Source organism: Oreochromis niloticus, linkage group LG17 (assembly GCF_001858045.2).
Source record: "Oreochromis niloticus isolate F11D_XX linkage group LG17, O_niloticus_UMD_NMBU, whole genome shotgun sequence".
NCBI lineage: Eukaryota > Metazoa > Chordata > Actinopteri > Cichliformes > Cichlidae > Oreochromis > Oreochromis niloticus.
The window spans coordinates 31,730,423-31,746,863 of NC_031981.2; the positions used below are offsets into that span (position 1 = coordinate 31,730,423).

General features: G+C 39.7%; 1 protein-coding gene and 1 long non-coding RNA gene across 3 annotated transcripts; one reads left to right on the forward strand and one right to left on the reverse strand.

Moving 5' to 3' along the window:
- Window positions 1-1,906: 1,906 nt before the first annotated feature.
- LOC109195128 (nuclear cap-binding protein subunit 2-like) lies at window positions 1,907-11,011 on the reverse strand. Of its 2 annotated transcripts, XM_025899717.1 has the most exons (5): window positions 10,477-11,011; window positions 5,594-5,688; window positions 5,329-5,462; window positions 3,186-3,484; window positions 1,907-2,335 (listed from the first exon to the last, which is right to left on the reverse strand). In XM_025899717.1, exons 1-4 carry the CDS (start codon window positions 10,558-10,560, stop codon window positions 3,426-3,428), a joined length of 372 nt encoding a protein of 123 aa, XP_025755502.1. In that variant the 5' UTR covers window positions 10,561-11,011; the 3' UTR covers window positions 1,907-2,335; window positions 3,186-3,425. The 2 variants fall into 2 exon arrangements, 1 of the variants encoding a protein (XP_025755502.1); XR_002056803.2 differs by lacking the exons at window positions 3,186-3,484; window positions 10,477-11,011 and having other exon boundaries at window positions 5,613-5,716.
- On the forward strand, window positions 9,944-10,860 carry LOC112842662 (uncharacterized). The gene is made up of 2 exons (XR_003214577.1): window positions 9,944-10,043; window positions 10,406-10,860. It is a non-coding gene; the product is annotated as an uncharacterized LOC112842662 (long non-coding RNA).
- Window positions 11,012-16,441: the final 5,430 nt, after the last annotated feature.

The following is a 16,441-nucleotide window of genomic DNA, read 5'->3' on the forward strand; positions in this document are numbered from 1 at the left end:
TGGAACAGCCTGCCGGAGGAGCTCAGGGCCGCAGAGAACGTACATGTTTTTAAGAACAGGCTCAAGACCCACCTTTTTAATTTAGCTTTTAACTAACGTTTATTTATTTTATGCTTATTTATTCTATCCTGTTATTCTATTTATATTATTAATTTAGTTTTACCTAATATTTATTGATTTTATTCTTATTCATTTTTTATCTTCTTACTCTGTTTATACTTATATTTATATTGTATCCCACTCTTATTTATTTTATCTTTTTATCCTGTTTATATTCTTATTAGGTCATATCTCCAGTGTTTCCTCGGAGGGGGCTCTCTGCACCGGGGCTGTGATCGACCGTGGCTGCTGGGGCTCTGTGGATCCTCTCAGCCTGGCTGGGGGGCTTCTTTGCCTCCCTCCTGCTGTGTGCCCAGCCTGGAGGCTGCGGTCTGTGACCGGCTCCCGGTGCAGACAGCTCCCTGTGATAGTGTTTCCTCACTTGGCTAATGCGTACCCAGCCCAATTTTACTCTTTAAGTGTGTGTGTGTGTGTGTGTGTGTGTGTGTGTGTGTGTGTGTGTGTGTGTGTGTGGGCGGGGGGGGGGGGGGGGGGGGGGTGTTAGTAATGTGTATATCCATGACCGTTTCTGTTAATGAGAGTGTGGGGAATGAGTGGGAGGGTGGGGTGGGCTGCTTTTAACCATGTAAAGCACTTTGTGCTACAGTTTTTTTTTTTTTGTATGAAAAGTGCTTTATAAATAAAGATTGATTGATTGATTTCATAACTGCCATAGTTTCGGTGCAGATCAAACAGACACACGTCCCCTTGAATTCTTTGAAGAAATATTCAATCTCTCACCGTGTCTGAAATTTTCTGCACTCACTTTCTACCTTTCGCTTCTTTGGTTCTGCCATGTTTAGTAACTTGGGGTAAATTTCTTCTGTGATTGTCCTTTTGGTGGAGCAACTGCCTTGATCAACAGTAGCTCCCTCTGGTGTTAAAACTAAGAAGTGCAATACACTCAAGCAAAAGTTGAAGTGCGGGCCATATTCTATTCTATTTATAAAATTATTTGCGGGCCAATTAAAAATGGCCCGCGGGCCGGAGTTTGGACACCCCTGGTTTAATGTGTATATCCAAAATGTACTACTTCTCTTTTTATTGCTGGATTTCTTTCATTTTATTAAGCTCACATTATGACCACTAGCCTAACATTGCATTGGTCCCCCTTGTGCTGCCCAAGCTGCCCTGATGAAAGTAACATCCACATGGATGGCATGAACCAAGGTTTCCCAGCAGAACATTGCCCAAAGCAACACACTGCCTACACAGACTTGCTTCACTCCCCACGTGCATCAATGTGTCTTTGCCACCCAGGACCCTGTCGCTGGTTCGCCATGGTTCCTTCCTTAAACCACTTTTAGTAGATACTGCCCGCTGCAGGCCGGGAACACCCCACAAGCGATGCACTTTTTGAGATGCTCGAAGCTAGCCGTCACAATTTGGCCCTTTTCACTAACATTGCTATTTTTGTCCATTTTTTCGTGCTTCTAACACATCAGCTTTAAGGACAAAATATTAACTTTCTTCCTAATATATCCCACCCACTAACAGATGCCATGATGATGAGATAAGAGTTATATATGTCTCTGTACACACACACACACACACACACACACACACACACACACACACACACACACACACACACACACACACACACCACACACACACACACACACACACACACACACACTATATTTATCTATATCCATCTGTCTGCGACAGATAATACCAAACCAAACAGATTTCACAAAATGGCATCAAATTTCAAAAACAAGACTTTATTTTAAAAAGTATGCACAGTTTTGGACAAAATTTCATTCATGGAACAGCACTGCATCTTCACTACTTCAGGTAGTTATTTGAACATGACACAGAAAATCAAGACAACTTTATCAGAGCCTTTCCAGCCTGCAGGAAAATCAATGGCATTTCTTTACACAGAATAATAAACATCAACAAATATCACATGTCAACCGTGTAGTTGCAGAGACAGGCAGAGCAAAAACCAGGCCTCAAAAACAAATAAATAACATTTGCTCACACCTGGATCCAGTAGTCCGAGCTGGACTGCTGCAGAGGGCTTTCATGACAAAACTTCTAATCTGTGGTAGCTTGCTTGACCTTGTGGGAGAGTTAATCTGGAGCAGGACTAACAGCTGGGACTCTGTAGTCCAGGCAGACTGCTGTGGTGTTTATTCTAAAAACTATTGCGCCCCTCTGCGGGTCGATGCTGCTGAGCCAGTTACCGTAACTGTCTCTCGCTGGGTCGTAATCATCTCTCACCTACCTACACAGTTACACACAGAAACACAAAGAGGGGGGAAGAGAGCATAAATCAATCACTTGTTCAACTGAGACTAACACACTCTACCCAACACTGTAAAATCAGCATCCAACTGATTTTGGTAATATTTGTCATTGTTGTACTTAAATTTGTAAACCTTGTTTCAAACGGCATGATTAAAGACATTCTTTTGTTTCTATTCTCCTTCCCGGCCTGTCGAATGGTGGGCGAGGCTATAGTGTTAACTCCAGGCGCACTCTATGTAAGGTTCTGGTTTCCTTATTTGGTAAGCAATGTTACTTCCTGCCCTTTGTGGGCTCACATGTGTTTGTATATGGTGGACCGTTAAGCCACCCTTGAATCATACTGCTGGGTGTTTGTAGAAAAGGAAAATCCAAACAATAATCAGGTCCTTTGCCCAGTATTTCCTGTCAAGTTTACGCTCCCAGAAAGCTTGACAAAATAAAACATGATTATGTTTAGGGATGGGTACCGGTAACCGGTGTCGACATAAACGGTAGTAACCATACCGAAAAGCAGCGCACATTTCGGTGCTTTTTTTTTTCCCTGAGATATCATACACTTCAGATTCTAGCCAATCATTTTACCTTTCCAAAGACAGTAGGTGGCCCCAGGTACGTACGTTCTTTTAGAGCAGAGCTACAGATTAAAAACGCCCAAGGCGAAGCGGTCAAAAGTCTGGCTGTACTTCACAGCAAAAGATGCAAACTCAGCAGCCTGCAACAAGTGCTTTAAGGTGATACTGTGAAAAGGAGGTAACACCTTGAATCTGCTGAAACACCTGGCGACGCATAGCGTTTTTTTTTAAAGCTGAGAAATGCACTGTACCTACCACAGGTGTGGTGCCTGTTATCGGACCCGGAGTTAGCAACACCCTCCAAGAACCTGAAGAGGAGTGTCCTGGCCCCGAGCCCCGCCAGTGTAGCAGACATGATGACGGATGATGATGGCAGCAGCAGTCGTTCTTCTCTGGGCGAGTAGCTTAATGTTGTTTGTGTGTAATTTACGTTGAGTAGGCTAACTATGTTATTAAATTAATGCATGTAAGGTGAACTAGCAAACACCGTCGTAGTTACATGCGACTGTCTTCTTGTTTGATGGCAGATGCTCCCTTCACCCTGGCCAAAAAGGCTAAAATGACCAAAGAAAAAGTGGAAAGCAGCTAAACATGAGAGGTTTTTGGACAAAGTTTGTGTTCTCCATTCTTTAAGCACCGGCACTGTTTCAAAAGAACCGGTTTGGCACCGGTATCAGATAAAACCTAAACGATACCCATCCCTAATTATGTTACATTGTGTTTGTTAACAGCATAATATATCCACTCATTTTGCTAATGCATTACTACGGTAATGCCATCTTTTTAAAGGCCATGGGTATTCATGCATAATTTATTTTCTAAAGTTCTAAATATCATACTAGCGTATTCAAATGCCATGATAAAGTGTATTTACTCAAATGGCATTCAAAAAGTATGTGTCATTTTTTAAAATGTCATAGTATGCTGCATTTTATATTGTTGTCCAAAACATCTGCAGTGCAGAGATTGTTAAAGTGTTCAATGACAGAAAGTGATCATCATGATGATTGACAGTCAGGCAAAAAGGATCAGCCAAACCTGAGCTCTCAACTTCATTGTGTTCAGGAATCCAACGCTCCAAAGTAATTGAAACTATTACAATCACCAATTAAGTGTCCCTGCTTTGGTAAGCTCACTTGTAAATTGTATGACTAAAATAAGTAAGATACTCATCTGATCTGATATGGATTTGAAAAGCAGACGCAAGCATTTCTGGATTGAAGTTGCTGATCTGGATGTTTAGTAACCCAGCAAAGGGGTATAAAAACTCTGATCACACAATCAGTAAAAAAAAAAAAAAAAAAAAAAAAAAGGAACCCAAAACATTAAAATTAGACAGAAACAATATTTTATGAAAGTTGCAGGTTATATAGGGTTAGAACCACAACAGCTGGATCTATTGGAGGCTTCTTTTGTTTAAATAAACAAGATGAATTGTTTAAATTATTCCAGGCAGCTGAGCTCTAAAGCCCAGATCAGAGATATCTTCAATGTCCTTTAACATTACTTGAGTCGTGGGTTAATATCTTTTTACATTAGTTCTAATACGAGTGCAGTTTCGTACTCACAGAACTAACTTTTAGCTTTGTAGTTTACTCCAATTAAAAAACAAAACCAAAAACCCAGCAGTTGGCATCTACAGCAGTAGGGCTGTTCGATATAACAATATATATCGGATGAAATATAAAAACGTCTATCATTTCATTTTACGCTATCGTTTGTTTCGTGGTGTTGCAAAATAAACTGCTTACGGCAATATTTTTTCATAGTTTTGATGGTCACTGTAGTAGCTATATTAATTTCTTAAAGTTCTTTCTTTCTCTTATATTTAATACAACCACACTAGTGACGGACAAGCGCCTATGTTTATGCGCTGTCGTTAGCAACAAGGACGGTAAAACCACCGTGTGTCCGCTTGTTTATTTTCCACGTAAACCTTTCACAATAAAGCTCAAGATCCTGTTGAGACTTTTAAAATAAACTGAATCACACGAAAGAGTATGCAGAGTGTTTACAGATGAGAAGCAAAAAAAGAGCCGTCAGGTGCTAAAAAATAAACCTTAGACTCAAACGTTAGAACAGGCTTTCCCCGCAGCACGCTCTGTAATAAATACTCACAAAGAAACCGTCGGGCATTACAACTTATGTCTAAAATTTATCGTTTCATGCGTCGGTTAAAACACTGACTCCAGGCACACGACGCACAGCTGGAAACACTTCACGCAAGTCGAGCTGCCCGAGATTCACAGAATTTACAGAAAATGTTACATTTTTGTGATTTATATCGTTATCGGGAGGATAGATGTCTTATATCGGGATGAGATTTTGGTCATATCGCACAGCCCTACACAGCCGATTACTTCCACATTTATAAAAGTACTCATATCCTAACCCTCACCTGTCCTCCTGATTTGCCACGACCGAACTGCCTTCATCCTTGAAGCATCCCAGTCTGTCCTGATGATGCTGTTATCCAGCCGTGTGCCATTAATGAAGCGCAAGGCATGCTCTGCATCTGCACAGGTGTAGTATCTGGGACAGCATTAAGGCACAACATGTGTAAATCATGACGTACTGGTAACTTCAATTTCTAAGTGCATGGCAGCCAGTCAAATTACTGACTCAGTATATTTTAGCATGAATTAAACATTTTTAAATGATACTCGACAAAGCAGAATCCACAAGCAGTCTTCTTGGTTTCGTCCAGGCCAATGATGATACGTGTGACATCTCCACTTTTAGAAAACAGCTTGTGCACCTGTTAACAGTGGCCCAAAAAAAATAAAACAAAAATAAAAAAAAAAAAAGTTGGAAACTTCAGAAAATTTAATAAGAAAATATCTCCTGTGAATTTCCCAACTCTGGGATTGATCTTATGATAAACATTAAACACTATCAGAAAAATTAACACTGAAAATATGTTTATTATGTGTTTTGACATATAATTTTCTTATGTGCGACGTATTGACGTTCAGTTTTTTCCATCATATTTTCACCCCTGGAGCACAAAGACAGCTTCAGTGCAGTGCTGCTGAAAGTGTCAAGCTGCTGGTGGACTGTCAACGACATTGATTGGCTGCGTATATACGAATGTGAATCGCATTATTGGCTGAACTATGGGATAAGGTGGCATCGTTCTAATCCCATATGGGAGCAGCCAGGCACTTACTGACTAACACTGCAAAACAGAATTGTTAAAGTATTAATTTTAATTTCAATTCAGGTTAGATTTTTTTGTGCGCAACGCAGATTTTCTGTGAGCAGAGACCATGCCAGCAGTGCGCAATTGCGCACGTGCGCAGCTTAGAGGGAACATGCTTGTTGCATTAGAGCCTGTGATGTTTTAAGAGTTTGAATCGCGAGCCGATCACATTGCTCTGTCAAGTTTTCAAGCACTTTAATAAACAAGCAAGCAATTCCACCTCTCACATTATTGCGTAAAGTTGACAGCGCGTCAGGCAAATAGGCAGGCTCATCCCCGGCCTCTAGCGACTGTGGAAGTCGCTACACTCCTCTTCTTTTCTCTCTTTTTTTTAAACTGAGCACCTGATGGCTTTGAACTTTCTTGTCCATCTTGGTTTTTAATTTTGCACTCCAGTATGAACACCCATCCCCCAACTCGAGGATCACCACAACATAACCTAACAGACCTACACCTTAGTTCACAGATTCGCTTTGTCTAGGGTTTATTTCTGGGATTTCACACAACCCAGGATTCGGATCATGAATACATAATGGGCTTGGATTTACAACATTATGAATGAAATGTGCTCTATTTGGGAGCAGCAGGTCTCCCTCTCCTTTCCACGGGTTGTGTGTGACACTTTAAATCAACAAAATATAAAATATTCATTTTAAATTGTTATTGATCCCTTTACCCCGAGTCCTAAATTGTATATTTATTTTTTTACTCTTGAATATTTATTGTTCGTTTACTTGCACTGCTGTAACTGGAGCCTCGTCGTCTCGTCTCTCTATATACTGGACTGTATGTAGCGGAGATGACAATAAAGTTTACTTTGACTTCAGCAGCGAGCAGGCGCACTGAGGGCGCACTTTATAGAATTTCAAAAAAAAACATCGGTGCAAATTATAAGTCTGTATCATAATGTCTGGTGTTTTCGTGTTGTTGGTTTGTTTATTTGCGAGTTGGTTATTAGATGGTGCTCCAGCCAGCCAGAGAATCCCCCGCCGCCCCGCCCTCTCCTCCCTGTGCCGCAAGCAGCAGGCGCACCTCGCAAACGGAGGGCGCCCTTACTCCCAGCAAATGGGCGATAGAAAACCGATCGGTGCCTATGCCATCCCTAATATGCGCTGGCATGATGTCGGGGCAGCATGAGCACGAGCAAATTTATTTATTTATTTTGCCCGTGATGCCTCCCACCACGATGACGCCCCGGGCAACCGCCCGTGTCGCCCCGCCCGTATCTAAAACCGCTACTGCCTGTGAACAACACTGGCGTGGTGTTAATTGTTTGCTGTTTTCGCGATCGCGTCGCGCGCGAGAATATCACCAGGTAAACATTTTTAAACATTTTGTTGTTCAACAGCATCAAGACTGACAAAGTGTGTTTGAGATAACCTCACAAGTGTCACAGATGACACAAATGGCGGTTTTTTGTTTTGTTTTGTTTTGTTTGTTTTGCTTTGTTTTTTTTGCTGGTTTGTCGGTAGCAGCTCCTGAAACGCAAGTGTGCCACACATCTGTTGACCAAATCCAGTTAATCTAAGCGCCAGTTAATCTGGAACACTGGTCCGAGTGTGCGGTGAACTGAACTACAGGTAAGAAGTTATGACCTGCAGTCTATCTGAGTCACATATAAACCAAGTTTAGGTGGAGTTTATTTTCCTTGTGCTGACTTTTTACAGTCAGTTACAATAACTCGTACTGCGTACTAGCTAGCATGACAGAGTTTCTATACAGCTGGGTGGGTGCTATGATGTTACTGATAGTGAACTTTATTTTATTCATAAGGTTAGTTAGTAGAGTTGCCAATGGCTCCTTAAAAATGGAATGGTCCCTCATTCAGAGAAAATATTACGCGTTTCGTATTGAGCTGAGAAGCGACGCAGTTTGTCCCGTACTTTAGCTATAATGAAAAAGAGACACAAAGCTGCAGTTATTCTGTCTTTAGGCTGCACAGCTGCCTCTTCTCGCACTCTCTCCCCCTCCCTCCCCTGTTTCTACTTCAATCATGAAACTGATCAATGATCAGCTGATCGCTTTTCTCTCTGGTTTGTTTATCGCCCACTTTGCGCCAGAAAGAGAAAACCAGCGGATGTCGCGGTAAACAACAGCAGCACGTTTAAGCTTGATCAACTGTTAGAACTGATTTAATATTACTTTCTAGTATCAGCTGATGTTTGCTGGAGCCACAGCCTTAAAAGCTGCTGGTCATGATGTCGGTTTGGATATGTGGTGGCAATTATCTGAATCTTTTGAACAAAGTTTTTATCTCATGTAAAATGTATAGAAATCATACATATACCAACAAGACAGTGTAAGTGAGACAATAAAATGTTGTGGTCTATAGTGTCAAAAGCAGCTGTTAGTTCAAGGAGGACAAGAACAACATGATTACCAGAGTCACAGGTAAGGAAGATATCATTAAAATCCTTTAAGAGTGCTGACTCAGTGCTATGAAAGTTTTTAAAACCTGATTGGAAGACCTCTAAGATACCGTTCTCATTTTAAAAAAAATCCATCAATTGGCAGTGTACAATTTTCTCTAAAATTTTCGACATAAAAGACAACTTGGAGATAGGCCTGTAGTTAGCCAATACAGTGTGGTCCAGGGCAGGTTTCTTAAGCAAGGGTTGTACTATTTCATGCTTAAAATTAGCAGGGACTACACCAGATATTAAACTGCTGTTTATAACAGTAAGAACAGCCTATGCTAGCAAAAATCTCCTTAAAAAATCAGGGTGGGACAGGATCATTTGGGGAACCAGAGGGCATCCTCTAAATAAGAAAGAGTCACAGGCTCAAACTGGTTAAAAACAGCAGAGCAAGGGATCGAGACAGAGGGGTCAGACTCAGGGGAAGAATGAAACACCTGAAGTTTGTCCCTCTTCCATCTGCGTTCAGCTTCACCAGACATTAGTAGCTTTTAAGTTGTTTACATATCATTTATATTTTTACCAGTCGTTGTTGAGAATTTTAATAGTACTTTTTGTAGTATAGTTTCTCAACAGTACTTGTTTGTTTTAATTTTTTACTGGTTTGTGTACACTTTTAATTAAGATTTTTCTAAAAAAAAAAATGGATCAAATTCATTTTCTATTTAATTATAAAATTCCTCCTAATTATGTCCTGGGATTTAACTATTTAATTATAAAAAAGGAAACATCACAAAAAACTCTTAAGGTCATGAAAATTAATTGAGATTTAGCAATTCAGTGACGCATCTACCTTCTTTATTGAAAAGTATCGATATCGGTATCAGCGATACTGGCCCATATTTACTTGGTATTGGATCGATACCAAAATATGCAGTATCGCACACCACTACTGTCCAGCCGTCACTAGAAGAGAAAACAGACTCCTCATCAATCAACCTGCCCAGGCACACCTGTTCCCACCACGCCTCTGCGCCTCCCCTTCGAGCTCACTGCGTCACCCCTCCTCTGCAGCAGACCTGAGACCACACCTCCGCAACACAAATATTTAAGTTAAAAACAAAAATCTGATGTCTGAATCATTTCTAATGAGGTACTGTTCACAAAGATGTTCACTAACGCACTCACAAAGTACAGCTGCAGTTAACAACAAAATGAAATAGTAAGGTTAAGAGAGAAACATTTTCCCAAATGTACGGGAATGTCCCAAATGGTTTTTTGTTTTTTTACTTTCTGCTTTGTCAATGAAAATGTATCGATAGCATGTTATATTCATAAGACCAACCATTTTAGTACATAATCACCTGTGATTTAAAATGCCTTGTTCCCTCTGAGTGAGTGGATAAGTGCACCATGTCATGATATCTTTGTCATCCGGGCTGACAGAAATCACGGTTGGAAATGAGTGCTGGACCCACTTGTCACAACAAACCCCTGCAAGATGGTGCGATGGAAAGCTGTAATTTAGAATCAAATGAATTATCTATGTCTTCAGTAAGTATGTCAGAGAGACGAAGACGTGACCGCTCAGCACAGAACATGTTAATGCCCTGCTGTAAATTACTGCAGCTACAAAAATATTTCAGCTGTTTGGAAAACGTAACAAGACGGAAGGAAGGGCCTAATTGAATTTGTAAAGTACATGTGGAGATGATAAGCTCGGGAGCAGATGATGTGTTAACTGTAACATTTGTAAAAGGGGCAGTGTAGGTCAGACAGAGAAGGGTTAGCATCATGGAGGATTATAGTACGCACAAGGTTTTTAGTGTTTTTCTGTATTAGTGATTATTTTGTTGATTTTAATTGACTTAGCAGTTGTCAATATAAGTGTCTTTATTTCCTCTCCCACTCATCAGGTGGTTTTCTGGTGACACAGAGGATGTTAGACATGTTCAAACGTCCCACTGATTCCCCAGAGTACAGCTACCTCTATTTGCTTCCTGGTGGTGTCTTTGTCGGAGGCTACGCTGCTGCTTTGCAGTCTGGATACTAAACAGGTGAAAGAGGACATTTAAGTTGTGTCCATTAGTTAAAGTGTTTTCATTTTTTCTCACTGAAGCTATTTTCTTTTATCCGTGTGCATCTGTGTAACACTTTAGGTATGATGGGAGTCGCAGGTGGGATTGCCACCAGATTCAAAAAGCTTGAGATCAGGCTCCACAGAGTTCAGATAGTTCATTGTTCTCTAGCAAAATGTTTTGGAAACTAATGTTTAACCTCTAAAACTCTGACATGTTTTAGCACACAAGGCTTCATCGGGGAGTTCACTCATGATTGGACCATGAGAATAAAGGTTTTTAGTTCTTTCAAAGAGAGTCTTGGAGCTGTTTGATGTTTTTGTTTTTTCTGAAACCACCTGAAAGAAAAACTATTTTTCCTGCTTTATGTAGTGTGGAAGTTTTTAATGTTTCGTTCATCTGTGATGTTCTTGAATGTGTTCACGTGAAGATGGTACAAATAAACTGTCCTTTTAGCTTTAGCTCCTAATTTATTTATTATTTATGGATGTAGCACATCAGCAGTTTCTCTCACATGGAGGGCTCGGGATCTGATGGTAAATAATGTTTTGTGTCCTTGTACACATCATACAGCTCAGCTGTTCCACAGATTTCAGGTTTACACAGTGGGATGGTTTGTAAGAATGCAGCTCTCCTGTGGATAAATCCTTACTCTTAGCCTCAGGACCTCACACAGTCCCAGCAGGTTCAGTCAGAAGATTTATCCCTTATACCAAAAATTCACTGAGTCTCCTTTGCCGTGCTGTTTTCACAAAGAAACCTAAACTGAAGACCTGCTTTAATTAGGTTAGCAGATTCAGTGGCTCCATGATCGAATCTGCTGTTTTTGTCCTGCTGTTGGTAGAAAGCTGGTTAATACAGAAATGAACTTGCTGCATGCATCTCTGAATGTAAATTGGTGCACTATTGATAGATCACTCTGGAACGGTATCATCACCCTAATTTGCCCACTTAGTAAATCTCACTCATAGCCAAGAAATTGAAATAAATCTTGTTTCCCTGCTGGATAGTGATCCACTGTAACTCTGCTCCTCCTTCCTGTTTAGGAATTCTGTGACTGAAGTAAAATTCCCTCCATCCGTCACTTATCCCAGCTAACCCAAAGTATAATAAAGTTTTGATCATCTTAAAAAAGTATTACAATAATGGACATTACCAATGCAAACTGAATAATGCAGAAGATTAAAGAATAGACTTTGATCAGTTAATAAAGCTCATGATCTTGATTCATTGTAGCTGCTACAAAGATACTTCTGGGTCACTTCTCTCAGTTAGGAACCTTCCTCACCAAAACTGACTGTTGGACCACACCTCTGGTTTCATGAGAAATTGTTTCAGCCATGATTTCTCTTCCTGTATTTCAGAGTAAAGACTGAAGTGACAAATGGAAACATGTTTAAAAAACGCAATGTGAGAGAGACGTTGAGGTCCTTAGAAGTTACCCTGGGGTTTTCTGTCACCCTGCTAGATGTTACACACCTTGTTACTGGACTGATTTCTACAGCTGGGGAGAGTAACAATACTCTTACTAATTAGCTACTTTTCACACCTTTCACACCTATGGTCAATTAACCTAGTTTTTGGACTGTGAGAAGCCACCAGAGTACCAGAGAGAACATAAGCGGACATGGGAAGACTCCAGACAGAAAGGCCCTAGGCCGGATTCAAACCCTGGATCTTCTATGATGAGAATTTCCTGTTCTACCACATCTCAAAGGTTCGTGTTGTACAGCCTCAGCAGAAGAAGGGTAAGATTAGAGCAGTGAGGAAATGCAGCGGTTACATTAATAAGAAAGATGAATCGGTCTATCTGACTTCTCTAATTGTATTGTCTCAATTTTGACAACTGCAATGCCTGAAACATGTTTTTGCATAATATTCTTTGTAGCATGAGTTGTACAGCCATAATTTATGGCTCAGTGTGGAGAGCACGTTTGCAGTCTGCTGGCAGTCTGGGGACGGCCCGTCTACCTGCCCAGAGCTCTGGTGTTGATGAAGGCAGCGTACAGCGTATGTGGTCCAGCTGGTCTGTGGGCCTCTCTTGCATGTTCTCTTGTTGGTCTGTCAGCTGCACAGAATAGTAAAGTTATAACATACACAGAGCTGAAGTCAAAGCAGGAGCTATGAACAGTCATCATATTGGCATTAGAATTATTATTAATAATTATCACTCCCTCCAGTTAATACACGACACCACGGTTCTTCATTCACAGATGGATTTATTCTTCCGTCACACTTCTCCCCCGAAACACCATAAAATCCACCGTCAAACTGTCATTACATAAAAGTACAGAATGACCAAACATAAATATTACAAATAAACATTTAAACTCAAGTTAACAAATATGCGATAAACAAACACAATTAACATACCTCGCTGGCTGCACGTAACCGTGAGGGAATGAGTCTGCTTCAGGAACAAAAACTTAACGAAAATAATTCCCAATTTCTTCTTCTTCTTCTTTACAGCTTTCTTTTACTTTAAAACTGCTTATTTATTCCTTCTTATGACTTAGTTAACTTATAGCTTAGCTTCTTTTCACATGCTTTTTGACTTCCCTTTACATCACTTAAAGGGGCCTGTGCGCAACACAGAAAGACACTTAGTTCCTACCCCAAAGGAACAACAATAAATAAAGGAAATAAGCTTACATGAACACAATAAGTTAAACAAATAATTTACATTTATGGCAGTTAAAATAATGCTGTTACTCGTGTATGAATTTTATTAGTATGCATGAGTTTTATCAATAATAAAAAAATAATTAATAATTCATGTATAACTTTTAGTGTGTTTTGTATATTAATGATACTCAAATAGAGATGGGGACCCTAACTGTAGAGTAGCATACTAAAACAAGCATCAATCTAACATACATTATTGGTACAAACACTTGATCAATTTAAATCACTACTAAAAAGACATATTTTTATGCCCTGGCTTTTAACACACAGTATACTCAATGATGGGTTTGGTGTGCTCTGTAATGTCTGTTCTCTTACCATTGCTGGTATGGATTCAAAAAAAAAAAAAAAAAAAAAAAATGTGTATGTATGTACATATATGTACATGTGTGTGTAGATGTGTGCTTGTTACTATGTAATTATTATTGCCTGTTACCTGTGGTAACGCAATTTATAATTAATATATATTGTGTACAGTTTGCGAGCTGCCGTTGAGATGCCCGGGGCTGTTGATGTGTTGTTTGGTTTTGCAATGATGGGCGTAGCTGTGGGAAGCTATTGTTTTTTGTTGATGAGTGAGTATAGGGGTGGGATTTAATAAGTTTTCTTCGTCCCACTCCTTTTCAGGTAAATTTTGTTTTTTGTTTTTGTGCACTTTATGTTTAATATATGTATTTTGTTGTGCCTGAAATGAACAAATAAAAAAAACAAAAAAAAACACACTGTGACCCAAGCATTTTGCTCTTATCTAATAGTCTTAGTTATTGTTTTAATTATTTTATTGTCCTATCATTGTTTTATATTGTTATTATTGTTTTACATTGTTTCTTTTTAATGGCATTTTTATATTGTTAAGCACTTTCTGCAGCATCGTCTGTCTGGAAATGTGCTATATAAATAAATTTGACCTTAACCTTGACCTTGACATCTGTGGCCGTGCAGGCTGCCAGTTGAAAAGAGTTGACATTTCTCTTGTGCATGAGTTTAAAGCTCACGCTCCACCCATGCACTGCTGTATGTTTAACTCTTCTGCCGCTGCTCTCCTCTACTTTTATAAAGAAAATCTTTACTGACCCTGAAATTAGCTATTGGGCCCACCCCATATGAGCTGCTTTTGCAGTTGCAGGAAACCTGTACTCAGACCTCAAACATTGTGGGCCCATTAAAAACCAGATGCTGGTTAAATGAATCCACCAGAGCAGTCAGGCATCAGTGTAGGAGAGCAGAGTGAAAGTGGAAGAAAGACAAATTGCAGGTTTCTTTTGAAATGTTAAAGACTGTTGAAAATTTTATCAGAATTTAGTGAAAAATGTGAGAAACATATTTCTCTCAAATCATTGCATTAAATTGTCCTAATCCCCGATTTCTTTCTAAGACTATCAGCTCTGTTCTAAAAAACCCTGAAAGCCTCTGCTTGCCTTGTATCAGGAAACACTGATAAACTCTGAGCAAGTGAAACCACAACTTTAAAAGATTATTCTCCAAAATGAATCGCTTTGACAGCTTAAACAGAAAATCAGAAGCTTTAAAACCTCCAGCGCGTTTGATTAAAAAATAAAAGACTTTAAAGATCTTATTTTCCATAACTTTCAGGTCAGATTTTTAATAAGCTGCAGGGACCCTGTTCAGTGTGAGTGGAGAACAGCCAAGTCTCCTCCTCTGATAAACCTCCATCTGTGCCACTGAAAACTGTTCATCTGACTCTGACTGTAAACATGTTTCCATTTGTCACTTCAGTCTTTACTCTAAAATACAGCAAATGACATCATGGCTCAAAATCTCTGTCATTAAACAGTATCTTTATTTAACATTTTTGATTTTTACATAACCATTGCAAAACTTAATAACACAAAGAACCTCAACAAGAAAACAGAACATGTGGATCAAAATACATTCAAATAATAACTTCATAACAGGAAACAGAGTTTTCAACCAACTGATGAAAAGAAATAAACACTCAACATGAACACAACAGAACAGGTTTGAAATGATAAAATGGAACTAGGGGAACAGTTTGATTCATAGCTGCCTCATCAGATTTTTATAGTTGATTCTATCTGAACTCTGTGGAGCCTGATCTCAAGCTTTTTGAGTCTGACACTGAAACCAGAGGAACTTCCTCTCTCTTCAGCTTCACTGTGATCCAGTGATGGGAGTGATTTCAGCCCTGAGTGATCACGTTGATGTTTGCACAGAGACGACAATGAGGTGAATGTTTTGGCACACTGGTAACAGTGAAACAGTTTATTAGTAATGTGGGATTGTTTGTGTTCAGAGTATGAACTGAGATTCCTGAAGCTCTTGTCACACTGGTCACAGCTGTAGTTTCCTTCCATGTGTGTACATTCATGCTTTTTACGATTACCTGATTGTGAGAAGCTTTTGTCGCAGTGTCTGCACTTGTATGGTTTCTCTCCTGTGTGGACTCGTTTGTGTGATTTAAACTCACTTGCAGTGGTGAAGGATGACCCACACTGATCACAGAGGTGCTTTTTGACCCCACTGTGAAACAGTTCATGGACTTTTAACTCAGTTGCTGTTGTGAAGCTTCTCCCACATTCTTTGCAGTATTTCAGTTTGTCTCCAGTGTGTCTACGTTGATGTCTTTTTAGGTCGGTTTGCCAACTGAAAGTTTTTCCACAAAGGTCACAACGAAAGTCTTTCCCACCACCACAGTGATGACAGGGTTGAGAACTGGATCCATCTGTGTCGCTCTGCTTCTAAACAAAGACACAAAGACAGTGTAATTCAGTCCTTCAACATTTTTATCCTGAACGTCGCCTGAAATAAAGAGAATCTCTGCAGACGTCCAATTACATTTTACTGTTTCAGTTGAAACACTCAGTTTACTGGGCTGCAATAACTACAATACTACCATCATAATACTACAGTAATACTAAAATCATAACTGACATGAAAATCTGAATAATCACTCAGAGCTGCTTTTCCATGCAGTAGAATTGCTAACATGCTAACACAATTTAATTAACAGAGTTGTTTCAAACAGTCAGGCTAAAATGACAAGATAAAAATAAAAATACATACCTCACAGTAACTGCACTTGTAGAGTCTCTTTCTGGTGTGGATCTGTTGGTGTTGTCTCAGGTAATGTGGAGCTTTAAAAGTCTTCTCACACAGGTCACATTTGTAAGGTCTCTCCTCAGTGTGGGTCAACATGTGGCGTTGTAA

Coding starts and splice junctions, on each gene's coding strand:
- LOC109195128 (XM_025899717.1), bottom strand. CDS start 10,560: ATGTCCTCTTTCACCTGTTTAGTATCCAGACTGCAAAGCAGCAGCGTA. Junction 5,463..5,593: donor TGTGGATTCTGCTTTGTCGA/GTATCATTTAAA, acceptor ATGCTGTCCCAG/ATACTACACCTGTGCAGATG. Junction 3,485..5,328: donor GTGGCAAATCAGGAGGACAG/GTGAGGGTTAGG, acceptor TGGTCATTTTAG/CCTTTTTGGCCAGGGTGAAG.